General features: G+C 40.5%; 1 protein-coding gene across 1 annotated transcript in view; it reads left to right on the top strand.

Moving 5' to 3' along the window:
* Dnah12 (dynein axonemal heavy chain 12) overlaps window positions 1-13,997 on the top strand; it is a 244,057-nt gene that overhangs the window by 207,866 nt on the left and 22,194 nt on the right. Inside the window, exon 66 of the mRNA XM_063257331.1 lies at window positions 5,878-6,015. Within this exon, the coding sequence (XP_063113401.1) occupies window positions 5,878-6,015 (138 nt within the window). The remainder of the gene's footprint in view (window positions 1-5,877; window positions 6,016-13,997) is intronic.

Below are 13,997 nucleotides of genomic sequence, written 5' to 3'. Positions count from 1 at the left end.
CTGGTTAATTTTTCCCAAATTTACCCTCTTACCAAGATAACTACAAGGATGGAGAAAAGTCAGGAGTGTTATATTAGTGGAGGTTTCTCCACATGAAATAAGAAAGCACTAGAAGATCATCTCCTTTCCCTCATTCCCAAATATACTATTTGAGCTAGAAAAAGAATGATATTAAAGGCAAAATAAAGGAAGTCAGTCGCTCTGCTTAACAATAATTTCCCTATGCTTCTACTTCTGCCCAAGAATTTCATTTATGATTCTGGAAGAAAGAATATTTTGTAGTTTTTGAAGAAGGTATGGTAATGTTTGATTCCCCACCCAGAGCTTGAACCTCTGTAATTAAAGAAACAGGGAATTATAAACAGAGCTCAGAGTTCAGATGGCACAAGTAAGAACAATGCCGTGTAGCCGGGTGCGGTGGCGCCTGCCTGTAACCCCAGCATTCCGAAGGCTGAGGCAAGAGCTGTGAGTTCTGTAAAGAACTGTAAGGGTGGCCAGAACCACATAGTGAAAGCCTGTCTCAGACAAGACAAAACAAAACAAAAACTGGTGCTGTGGTAGAGAGGAAGCACTCGGTATTATAAGACTGAGCCAACAATGTTGGTGCCCCAAGTATGGAATCTGAGTGACTTCCAAAGTTAGCACCCTCCCATGAATCCAAATTTTATGACAAACAGTTGCCGTAGGTAAGGATTCACCGCGCAGCTTCTTTGGCAATAAAAGCAAATAGAATCTGGGGCAAGATAAGAAAGAGTGTAAACACCTTATGACCTCAATTCAAAGTGTGAGAGAGCTTGTAACAGCAGCATCTTGCTGGGCCTTCCTCCCAGAGTTTCTAACTCAGTAGGCATGGAGTGGGGCTTAAAATGTACGAGGCTAACTCTCAGGTGACCCTGATCTTGCTGATCCTAGAATCACACTCTGAAACCGCTGTCTCAGGGTTTCTGCAGGTGGCTGGTTTGTAGGCATATGTCAGTCTCCCTTAGGGCTCCCAGAACAGCTGGGGTGCCCTTGCTAACTTCTGACAACTGAACTATCATCACTTGTCCATTAAAAAGCAAATATGATCTCTATGATCACAGGGTGTCTGTCTGTCTGTCTGTTTTGAGGGGGTAGTTGATACAGAGTCTCACTCTGCAGTTCAGGCTGACCATCAATTCACTGTGTAGCCCAGGCTGACCTCCAACTCATGGTGATTCTCCTGCCTACGCCATCTCCTGAATGCTGGGATTACAGGTGTGTACCACTATTCCTGGCTTCAGGCACAGGTTGTTGATAGCTTGGGCATTCCAATTATCTGGCAGTGATAATAGTTGTCAATTTATACATCTGTCTCCTGTACTCAGTTATGTCTTCCTAAAAGTAGAGATACATTTTTGTAAATACCTCCAACATACAAGCCACTCTTCTAGAAACTGGTAATATGGCACTAAACATGTAAACAAACAAAAACATCTAAAAATCTCTGTCTCCGTGGATTTACATTCTGGTTGAAGGAAACCTATAGAAGGCAAACTCAGCCATAATCCCCAGCACCCTGGAAAACTTTTTAAAGCTACAGATGTCATTGCCCTACTTGTAAGAATCTGGGGTAGGGACTGATGCACTAGTGTACGTATAGGAGATCACAGACCTTGACCAAGAAGGATTTATCCCTGGAATGCCAGTTGCTTCAACTTATCAGTTCATATAATATACAATAACAAAGTGGAGGATAAAAAAAATCACATGATTATTTCAGTAGGTACAGAAAAGGGCTCGATATGGTGGCACATTCCTGTAATCCCAACAGGTGGAAGGCCAAGGCACAAGGGTCACAAATTTGAGGCACCCTAGGCTATGCTGAGTTCAGGGGCAGCCTGGACTACATAGCAAGATCGTAAATCAAAGAAGGAAAGACTCTAATACAGAAAAAAAAATTGACAATTTAATATCCATAGCTGAACATAGTGGTGCACACTTATAACCCTAGTACCATGACACCCTGAGGTAGAAAAATCACCAATTTCAGCCCAACCTAGGCAGTTTACTGACCTAGTAATACCCTGTCTCAAAATACAGCAGTCTTTAAAAAGGGCTAGGGATGTAGCTTAGTGTAGAGTCCTTGGGTTCTATCCCCAGTCCTGCTAAATAAAAATAAGTAAAATTCATGATTAAAAAAACTCAACAAATAAGAAATAAAAGAAAAATTTTGCAACATTTAGAAGGCCATAAATAAAAAACCCACAGATAATATCATGTTCAAAAGTGAAAAACTGAAAGCTTTTCCTCTAGCATTGGGAGCAAGGCAAAGTTGCCTATTCCTGGCCCTCCTAACTCAGCCTTTAGGTAGGAGAAAGAAACAGAAGGAAACAAATCACAACAATTTGGGAAACCCCAAAAACTCCATAAGAACTACTATAACTAACAAGTTCAGCAAAGTTGCAGGATACAAAATCAACCTACAGCCATCAGCTATACTTTTATATGCCAGCAACAGACTTTCATGAAAAAGAAAGAAATTAGGAAAACAGGACAATTTAAAACAATACCAAAAGAATAACACACCTGGAATAAGATGGGCATGATCGCGCCTGCCTGTAGTCCCTGCACTGGGGAGGCTGAGGCAGGAGGACTGCAAATGCAAGACCAGCCTGAACTGCATAGTGAGTCCAGGCCAGCATCTACTACATCTGAACTACATAGCAAGACCCTGTCTAAAAAGAGAAAAAAACTTAGGAATAAGCTTAACTAAGGAAATGAAAGATTTGTGCACAGAAAATTACAAAATATTAATCTAAAAAAACTAAAGAAGACACAAACATGGAAAAGATTCCTGCAATAGTTAACTGTGTGTCAGCTTGAATACGAAGTGTCTATCTGATTAGTGTAGCTCAGTCCTGGATGATTCTACTGACAGACGTACCAGAGCAGGAAGACTGCCCGAGGTGTGGGTGGCACCAGTCGGGGAGCTCGTAGGTTGATGGAATAAAAGAGAAGAGTGTCACTTCTGTTTCTCTGGGCGCCAGCCTTCACCACCACCTTGGACATCCATCTGTGTGCTCCAGCGCCTGGATGTGAACTCAGGATGCCCTCTACGTGAGCTCCAAGTCTCTGAGCCTTGCCTGGATCCCCAGCTCGTATCATGCAGACTCCTTGTTTACTTTCTTCCACACCTGCCTCTCTGGGCAGCCATTGTAAGCCTGCCTTGTAAATCCTTATATATTTTATATTAAATCTGTCCCTCTAGTGAAACCTAACTGATGCAACATCCCGTGTTTATGGATTAGAAGGTTCCTTGTGATTAAAATATCCAAACTTCCAAATTTATCTGCAGGTTTAGTGCAATCTCTATCAAAATAACAGTGGTATTTTCCACAGAAATAGAAAAATAATTCTGTAATTCATCTGAAACCACAAGAGACCCCAAGTAGCCGTATTATTGAAAAAAGAATAAACTGGAGACAGTGTACTTTCTAATTTTGAAATATGCTGCAAAGCTACAGTAATTAAAGCAGTACAGTACTGGCATAAAGACCAATGACACAAAACAGGAAGGTCAGAAGTCAACTCACATTTAACAACAATTAATCTTTGACATCAGTGTCCAGATCACACAGAGGGGAAAGAATGGCCTCTTCATCAAATGGTGCTGGGCAAACTGGATTTCTATGTGCAAAAGAATGGAATTAGGCCCTCATCTGACAACTACACAAAAATGGATAAAAAGCTAAATGTAAGACCTGAACTTTAGTCCTAGAAAGAAGCAGAGGAAAAACTTCATGACGTTGCTTTTGACAATAATGTCATGGAAATGACACTAAAAGTATAGACAACAAAAGCAGAAATTGATATGCTGACTAAATCAAACTAAACAGCTTTGGCTCAGCAAAGGAAACAATAACAGAGCGAAAGGCAACCTATGAAGGGGAAAGAGTTGTTGCAAACCATGTATTAGATAAGGAGTTAATTTCCAAAATACATGAGGAACTCAAACTGAAGAGCAAAAAATAATAATGTGATTTTAAAATAGACTAAAAGCTGGGCATAGTGGCACATGCCTGTAATCCTAGCAACGGGGAGGCAAGGCAGAAGGGTCCCCCCAGGTTTGAGGCCAGCTGTCGAACATAATGTGTTCAAGTCCAGCCCAGACTACATAGCAAGACCCTCTCTCAAAACAACAACAAAAATATCTTATAAATCCTTATGTATTTTGTATTAGTTTTCCAGAACTTTAATGGTGGGTCCCTGTATAAGAAAACCAGTTATTTTTCCAGATGTAGTGGTGATGCCTGCCTGTAATCCCAGCACTTGAGAGGCTGAGGCAGGAGGATTGCCGTGAGTTCAAGGCCATCCTGGGCTACATAGTGAGGTCAAAGTCAGCCTGCATTACATAGTGAGACCCTGTCTCAAAAAGAGAACCCAAGCCAAGCATGGTGGCACATGCCTGTAATCCTAGCACTCAGGAGGCCTAGGCAGGAGGATTGCTGCAAGTTCAAGGTCAGCCTGGGCTACATGGTGAGAAGAAAAGAGAAGAAAGGAAGAAAGGGAGCGAGAGAAACATTTTTGTGAAGATACAGTACCTCAAAAATATATGTAAATGAAATCATTGCTGTCATGGCCAAGGGTTCTTCTCTTACTAATACTTTAACTACACCAGTGAGCTACCAATTTAAAATATGCCTTGATTTATGTACAGTATTTTAAGAGTAGACCTATTCAATACACATTGTCCACTTGTATTTGAATGTTTTTTGATTTTGAGTCAGTGTCTTTCTTTACTGCCCAGGCTGGGATTCCCATGCTGCTGAGTCTATAGACACATGCTCCCACGTCTAGCTTACATTTTAATAAAAAGTAATAAGGCAGGTGTGGCGGCTTAGGCCTGCAGTCCTCACCACTCCAAAGACGGGCACGCAGCTCCCTGGGGTCCAGAAGTTTGAAGTTAGCCTAGGCAACAGAGTGAGGCTCTGTCTCACTCTTAATAATTAAATTTACATTAAAACAAATCAATTACTAATGTGTCACATGTAAGTAGCTGGATTTGGAGCTATGTTTGAGGTGGCCTCCCTTAAAACATATATCATAGTACATTTAAAGTTTATCTGGGAGCCTGCAAAGAAAAGGCAGCCGTCCTCCAGAGCACTGACACAGAGCCGGAGAAAGGCCATGTGACTCCACAGCAAACCTGTGAAGGTGTCACAGGTAGACAAAAGAGACGGTGGCTTCAAGTGCTCTCCAAATGAAAGGAATCAGATCAGAAATTCCCCACTGGGATGTTCCTTTGTTTGTTTGTTTGTTTGTCTGTTTTCTGAGACAGGGTTTCACTTTTGCAGTTCAGGTCTGGCCTTGAATTGAAGATGTAGTCCTGGCTGGTTCTCAGATTCTCAGCAATCCGCCTGCCTCAGCCTGGTGATCACACCCAGATACATACTGAGATTTATTCATATCCTGTTGAGTAATCCTTTTCCTGCACTGATAGTACATGCCAACGAATGTATGGTACAACATTTGAGTACTGAATTTGTAAATATATATGAATCATGCCAAGGCATTACTGGCCTATACTTTGGTAAAGTGGTACTATTATTATTGCATTTTATTTTTTGAGGGAGTATGACAGGAATCAAACTCAGAACCTCACATTTGCCAGGCAGGTGTTTATGCTGCTGAGCTACATCCCTGGCCTTATTACTGCATTTTAATAAAACTTAATATTATTGTATCTTGTCCAACTTTGGAGGTTTAAATTAAGATATAAAATGCTTTTTAAAGTAAATATTATTTTAGAAGTTTTCAAAGACATATGATTATAGAATCTTGTAATGAAAAGATCATCTATTCCTCCATTTTATTCATGGAAATCTGATCAGAGTTTTTCTAATTTTTACATTAAAGGCATGGGAGAAATTGCTGTTTGGAGTTTGTTTTTTTCATGCCCTTGTACAAGAGAGGAAGAAATTTGGTCCTCTTGGTTGGAATATCCCATATGGATTTAATGAATCAGATTTACGCATCAGTATCCGGCAACTTCAGGTAAAATTGCAAAAACAAAACAAAAAAACTAACACTGATGAAGAATCACTATTTACCGGGCTCTGGGCAGGTACCTTTGTTTACATAAATGATTCCGTTTTTCCAGTGCCGCCCCCCCCTCCCCCAGGAGGGTAGCTCGTTGTAATAACTATGGTTTATGAAACTCCATCTCAATTCTTTCTACTGCAAGTAATGGGAAACCTGACTTGAACTGGCTACACTGTACAGAATTTTACTATCTCAGACTAAAATGACGTGCAGGTGCGGAGGAAGGGCCAGCTCCGGGCCGGCTGCTTCTGCCCCAACCCTGTCAAGGACCTGTTTCTCTCTGCCTTTTGGCGGTGCCTTTCTATAGTTCCTATCTTCTCCTCTCCTCCTCTACCCAAACAACTGTAATTCAGATCTCAGTTAGCAAGAAGAGGCTGCCTACAAGCAGAAAAGGGATCTATTGAAAAGGCGTTGGAAAACTTTCGGGATCACCAGGCTAACTGGAGAGCCAGGCTCAGAGCAAAGCACGGAATCCTATTCCCAGTTGCTCAGCGTCCCGTGAGGCAGTGTCCCCAGCCTCACTGACCGTGGAATACAGCCCACATGTCCAGACCTGCTGGTGTCTGCTCCAGGAGCTGGCTCTGCCTCTGTGGCCAGGGTGGATGCCTGAGTAGCCTCGCCCAGGTGACAGGCGGAGGCTTACTAGTGGGCCTCGGAAAGTGGAGGGCCTGGTTTTTCACACAACCCCGGAATGTGATGTTTTTTTCTCCTAGACAAATTATTGGCTACATCCCCAGCCAGTATCCATGATTCCTATAAAATCTGCAATCTTTAAAGTTGGGTTAAACATTTATAGTCTGGGCGGAAGTGAAGCCGACGGTAGCGTGCCTGCCCAGCGCGTGTGAAGGCCTGTGCCTGCGCGGGTGGAGCAGGAGGGAAAGGAAGGAAGCAAGCAAGGGATTGTGGACGTTTTACCAACTGTTAGAAAAGTAACAGCAGGAACCTTCACTGAGTCTTTCAACTTGCAAAAGTGTTGAAATTTGTGCTGATGGAATCATAATCATGTGGTGAAACGACACTGGTTTTATGTTTGTAATTTTTAGTTTTATTAATAAATGCAGTTCATGTAGTTTATGGTTATCCTGAGGAGTGGTTACATGTAACTGTATCACAGCTTATTTTTAATCCTGTTCCCTCTCTCCCCCTCACTCCTCCAATTTCTCTCTTCCATGTTTCATTCTTGCTGATATTAATAATCTTTCTCATGCTATGGCATATAACATTTACATCAGTTGAGATTAGTAGGTTCCCACACATAGCACACCTTTATTCTACTTATCCCCCTTCCCTTCCTCCTCCCTCACACGGTTTCCCTTCAACCACTTCCCCCATTGCAAGAGATCATCTCCATGTCCCCTTCTATTCATCCTTTATCATTTTCTTTGTTTGTTCTTTGATTCACACAAATGAGAGACATCATATAGCATTTTTTTTATTTATTTAAAGAGAAAGAAACAAAAACCATGGAGAAAAAAGGGTAGAAATAATACATAATTACAGAAAAATAAACAGTAAGAAATCACCAGTTGATAAGTTATATATTGTCATCTTAGAAATAGTTGTTCAGGTTACAAAATTAAAGTAGGTAAAGTGACATTCAAATAGTGACACTGCCCACAGTTCTGCTCAATGATCCAACAAAAACTTAGTAATATGGTTATCAGCCCTACACACTTGTTTTTTATCTTAAAGAGGGTAAGATTAAATATATCAAAACAGAACAAAATAGTTCAAAAAGAAGCAATTTAAAGAAATACAGATTTCAAAGCAAGTCCACTGGAGATCTTCACTATTTATCTTATTGTCTCTAGTTTTCTTCCAAATAGTTGTCTCCATCTTTGCATACGCTGAATACATGCTGCATATTATAGAACTAATCAGATTGTTACAGGATGATGAAGGCTTTTTAGGTCTTCAGGACCTGACATTGGGGAAGACAATAATGACTACCCTAGTGTCTCTCATTCTCTTTGTAGTAGCTGTCCTTATTTTTACATATGCTGAAACTTAAGAGACTAGACTAATATCACTCTGAACAATGAATGTTGCTAGATTTTATATCATAATGCTACAGAATTAGCATTGGGTTTCTTAGTGTCTCTTTTTCTTCAGAGTATCTGTTCATTACATCTTGCAGTATATAATCTGTTTCCGTATATAGTTTAAAAAATTCTTCCCATGTGTGAATTTCTACATGTATATCTATCCTCTCTGTATTATAGGGAAAAACAAATTATAACAAGACAGCAAAAAAATTCCTAGAAAAACATGCAATGAAAAAGACACATAAGACCACAATATTAGGTGATCTACTGTAGTTACTATGCTTTCTCTTGTTATTTTTCAATAGACTTGTCCACATCATCAGGCTTAATACAGTTAAACATAGTATTACATAGCTGTTTTTATAAAAACACAACTTTGAAAACATTGTAGGACTTGAGAGCTGTTAATAATCAAAACCGGTGTGGATATCTTTTACATCTTGTCATCTTCAGAGTGGTTGCCTCTACTTTTAGACTTGATACTATCAAGCATCCAAATTCAAATAAAATCAGCCAAGGCAAAACTGCAATCTAACAAATCAGATTCAAATAAGATCAGTCATAGTAAGACAATGTAATTAATACAGGGTTTCAGTTTAAGTTAATAGGAAATTAAGGATAGTTACCATGGTATAACCTGCTATTTTGGGGTCAGATGTCTGTGCCCTCAAATCTGATATGAGTAGACAGACCAAAACAAATTAAATTCAAACTAAACAGAGCAATAAGACTAATGTGACTTTTAAATCCTAATACACTATTAACAATGACCTCTGCCTTTTTTTATAGTGTATCAAAGCTATCTATACTAAAGATTATAGCTTACCATCTCTGCCTCATGTCTGATACTCCACTTTACTGCTATAATTTGTCCACCTTACTCCCTCATTCCACTGTCTGCCCCATTCATTGAGGCCTCTCTGCCACTGTTGCTGGAATTCTGGTATCCCTTCCTCTCTCTCTCTGGAATGTCCTTCAGCATTCTTTGTAGGATTGGGTTGGTGGCCATGAACTCCCACAGTTCCTCCTTGTCTTGGAAACATCTTATTTCTCCATTAATTTTGAGAGAGAGTTTTTCTGGGTATATCAGTCTTGGTTGCAAATTATTTTCTTTCAGGGCTTGGACTATTCCCCACCCCCCCCAGGCCCTTCTTGATTTGAGAGTTTGGGTTGATAAGTCTATTGTTATTTTGATAATTTTCCCATTGTAGGTTATCTGCTTCTTTTCCCTAGCTGCTTTTAGTATTCTGTTCTTTTGGTGGATTTCTGGAATCGTGATTATTATATGTCTGGGTGTAGATTTGTTTTGGTTGTAGGTGGCTGGAGTTCTATACGCCTCATTTATTTGGATATCATTTCTTTTTCCTATGCTTGGGAAGTTTTCCTTTAATATATCTGTGAATATTCTTTGTAGTTCACTTTTGGTTACTCCTGCTTCCTCGCTCAAGTGCTTTATTCTTAAGTTATATATCCTTTTTTTGTCTTCTAGCCCTCAAATTGTTTCTTTCTGGTTCCTTGTTATTTTTAAAAGGTCTTTTCTTTCATGATCATATATCATAAATCTCTCTTCAAGTTTCAAAAGGCTAACTTTAGTTTCTGTCAAGGCGTTTTGCCAGTTTTCAATGGAGTTTTTAGTTTCCTAGTAATCTCTTTGGATCTGTTTCATGTATTCTAGGTTATGTTTAAATTCTTCATCAGAGGTTTCTCTTTCTGATTTCCTCTGTTCTTCCATCTGTGTTCTCTTGGGAGGGGCTTATCATTTCTTTAATCTCTTTATATCTTGCCTCACTTGGATCAGAAGTACAGTTTTAAATCCATCTATGAGGTCATGAAAGCATTTCTTTATTTCAGCTGATGCTGTGTCTAGTATTCGATGGTTACTGTGCTGGTTCTGTTCTGTGTTTACTTCTCCTGGGCTTATTTTCCTAGGTTCAGCAGCTGGAGATTTTTTTTTTCTGTCTCTTGTCATGTTTCTGGTTTCTTTCAGACTAGTGTGTCCTGGGGGTCTCTGGCCCTCTCCGTATTGCTTAGGGCCTTTCCGAAGTGTGCTGACTAGAATTTTTGCTGCCCTCCCCAATTTGCTGCTATCTGAGGTAGGCAGGGATGCAGGGACAGTGCAGGCTAGCCTTCAGCCTCTGTGTCAGTCAATCTGCAAGTTACACTGTACCTTATGGATGTCATAGAGTTGTGACTATTTTGTATCTGCTTATTGGGTCCCAACCAGAGGCGTGGTTCAAACCCAGCAGACCCAGCAGACCCAGTTCTCTCTGTGCCAGGAGCAGTTGACAGATGTCACCGTGGTGCAGGGCTCTGCCCAAATCCCAGATGTTCTCTACTAGACCTCTATGTGCTAGGGGCAACTGTCTGATGTCACTGCTGCACCGGGTCTGCCCAATTTCAAGATGTCCTTCACCAGACTTCTCTGCACCAGGAGCGACTATCTGATGTCACCATGGTGCGGGCTCTGCCCAACTCAAGATGTCCTCCAACAGTCCTCTCTGTGTCATTGATGCCGCTGTGGCACCAGGCTCTACTCAATTCTGAGATATCCTCCAGCCAGCTACAGCAGCTGCAGGACCCAGTCCCTAGCACTCACTGGGACTCAGTGCAGATCTTCTTCTTGGGTCCACTGCACACTGAGCCACTTGTCTTCACTGTGTTCCCAGCACAGTGTGGATCGGGCAAAAAATTGCACGGTGTCTGGCTTCGGAGCTCCGGAGCTTCTTGCAGTCTCCTCCAGCGCAGCGCAGGGTCCCAGGACTCAATTTCCAGAAGTCGCCAAGAGCCAATACAGCTTTTCCCCTTGGATCCACTGCTTACTGTGCCGTGTCCTCCTGTTAAGGGTGCGGGATTCGCAGACTCCCATTATTGGCAGCCACCTTCTCAGAACGACCTTAGATCCTCCAGGCACACCTAGTACAGCACAGAATGGGGCTCAGTGAGTACATTGGGCTTCAGCTCTCCACCCGCACTTTTCCTTCCTCTTCCTAGTTTTATTTTTCCCTTCGGTTACTGCCTTGGTTAATAGGAATCGTTATCCATTCGTCTGGCCCTCTCCATGTTGTCATATTCTAGTATCTGATCTGATTTCTCCGCAGAGACTCTGCACCCAGTCCCCTAGCAAGCCACCATTTTTGAACTCCAGTATTTTTTTTTCTTTTTAAGACAGAAATCACTATGCCGTTCAGGCTGGTCTTGAACTCACTTTGTAGCTAAGGCCGGCCTCGAACTCACATCAGTCCTCCTGCCTCAGCTTACAGGCATGCCTGGGATTACAGGCATGTATCACCACATCTGGCCATCATATGATATTTAAGTGTGTGTGTCTGGTTTATTTCACTCAACGTATTTTCCAGGTGCATCCATTTTCCTACAAATGTCTCAAACATGTCATGCTTTATAGCCAAGTAGTATTCCATTATATACTGGTACCACATTGTCTGTATCCAGTCATCTTTACATGTGCTGAAAAAGGAAGCCTTTGCAGGATTCCTTGGCAGTTTCCAGGATTTAGCTATTACAATTGTGCTGCAGTAAACATTGGTTTGCGTGTATCACTGTAATATGATTTCTTATGCTTTGGGGGAAGATACCTAGCAGGAGAATCACTGAGTCACATGGAATTTTTAATTTCAGTTACTTGAGAAATCTCCATACTGATTCCCATGATGGTTGTACTAGTTTTCCTTCCCACCAGCAATGAAAGAGTGTTCCTTTTCACTATAGTCAACACCAATGTTTTTATTGCTTGATGTCTTACTTACTGCTATCCTTTGTGGAGTAACATAGAGTCTTAGTGTTTTAATTCGTATTTGTCTAATGGTCAGAGATTTTGAGCATTTTTTTCATGTATTTGTTAACCATTTGCATTTCTTTCTCTGTGAAGTGTGTTCATTTCTCCTGCCCACTTCTTGACTAGGTCTTTAATTTTAGGTAGTTTAATTTTTTTTTAGTTCTTTGTCTATTTTAGATATTAGTCCTCTGTGTGAGGAGTAACTGACTAAATTTTTCCCATTCTGTAGATTATTTCTTCTCTCTCCTGATTGATTCTTTTGCTGTACAGAAGATTTTTAGTCTGATATAATCCCATTTGTTGATTCTTGCTGCTATATCTTATATGATTGAGGTTCTATTTAGAAAACCATTTGCTGTGCCTGTGTTTTCAAGCATTCTACCCATGTTATGTTCCAGTAGGTTTAATGTTAGGTCTTTGATCCATTTTTATTTTAAGGTAGCACATGGTGAAAAATAAGGGTCCAGTTTTAATCTTCTGTACACAGAATAACCAGTTTTCCCAATAGCAGTCCGTGAGTACACTATCTTTCCTCCAGCAAGTGCTTTTGGCCCCTTTATCAAAGATCAAATAGCTGAATGTGCAGGTATTCTCTATTCTGTCCCACTGACCTGTTTTTGTTCCAGTACCACGCCATTTTTATCACTATTGATTTGTAGTAAACCTTGAAGTCAGGTATTGCTAGGCTCCTACTTTGCTCTATTGCCAAAAACTTCTTTTGCTATTCTGGGTCTCTTTTGGCTGCATGTAAATTTTAGGATTGTTTTTTCTAGATCTATAAAGAATGCTGTGGGTATTTTTATTGGGATTGCATTGAATCTGTGTAACAAGTTTGGGAGTATGGGCATTTTGACAATATTGACTCTGGCTATTCAGGAGACTATCTTATCTATTTTATTTATTCTGTCAGAGAACTAGCTTTTTGATTCATTGATTTTTCTTTACTGTGTTATTTTCATCTCAATTTCATTGATTTCCTCTCCTTGCCATCTTTATAATTTCCCTCCTTAGTTTCAGTCTGGGACTGGTAGTCCCAGAGGTTTCGGCAGATTGTACCATCATTATTAACTTCCGAAGGCCCTTATTCATATAGTAATAAGCAAAATGTTGCTTCCATCTCCCAAACAAACTGAAGTGAGATATTCAACAGTTGGTTTACTCACTCGTCTGTAATCCCAGCACTCAGAGCCTGAAGCAGGATGATTGCCGCAAGTTCAAAGCCAACCTGGGTTACATAGTGAGTGCAAGGCCAGCCTAAACTACATAGAAAGGCCCTGTCTCAAAAAACAAAGTAGACAAACAACAAGACCCCTGGTTTACTGGTTTTCAATTGATGATACACTTGCTAACAAAGCACAAGTTGACCTGTGTAGAAACTGTATGCAGGAACAAAGCAGAAATTTCAAATGAAATTTTACAATTTCAAAACAGAGAATTGTATAGTACAGTCTTTGGATTTCAGAAAGATGGAACATTGGTCTCATACTGGCAAAGAAAAACAATCTGGTGCTGCTTATGTCATTGTTGCACCATGATGGAAATACTGTTTAGGCAAACATCAACCAAATGGAGCCCTGAGATGATAACATTGTACAACAAAACCGAAAGCAGAATAGATGCTGGTGATGAGCTACCTAGCCACTGTGATGTCACTCAAAACACAAAGCAGCTAGAGATTTAGCTTAGCAGCATAAGTACCTGCCTGGTAAGCACGTGACCATAAGTACAATCCCTGGTACAAAAAAAAAAGAATGTAGAAAACACAAAGCATTGGCCAAGTATCATGTTTTACTCAATCATAAATATGTATAGCATAAATACTTGGGTAGTTTACAAAGAAAATAACAAGTGCAAAATATCATAGGGAAAAATTCTTAAAAGATTGGGACTGGAACCCATCATTTACAGCAGAGGAAAGCAAAATGTTTCTGCCAAAAAAATTGTGCAAAAATAATTGTGGAGCACACTGGTGAACTGACAGGTGAACAGGTAGGAACATCATCACAAAGACCTACTGTGACAACAGGAAAAGCAAAAAGATGTCAACTGTGCCCTACAAGGAAGGACAGGAAAACAAAATATGTGTGTGCTATCAA

The sequence above is a fragment of the Cavia porcellus genome, unplaced genomic scaffold (assembly GCF_034190915.1).
Source record: "Cavia porcellus strain 051 isolate PalLab524CR breed Dunkin Hartley unplaced genomic scaffold, mCavPor4.1 scaffold_10, whole genome shotgun sequence".
NCBI classification, from domain to species: domain Eukaryota; kingdom Metazoa; phylum Chordata; class Mammalia; order Rodentia; family Caviidae; genus Cavia; species Cavia porcellus.
Note: the sequence above shows the minus strand (reverse complement) of the source record. Positions and strands in the feature narration are given on the sequence as shown.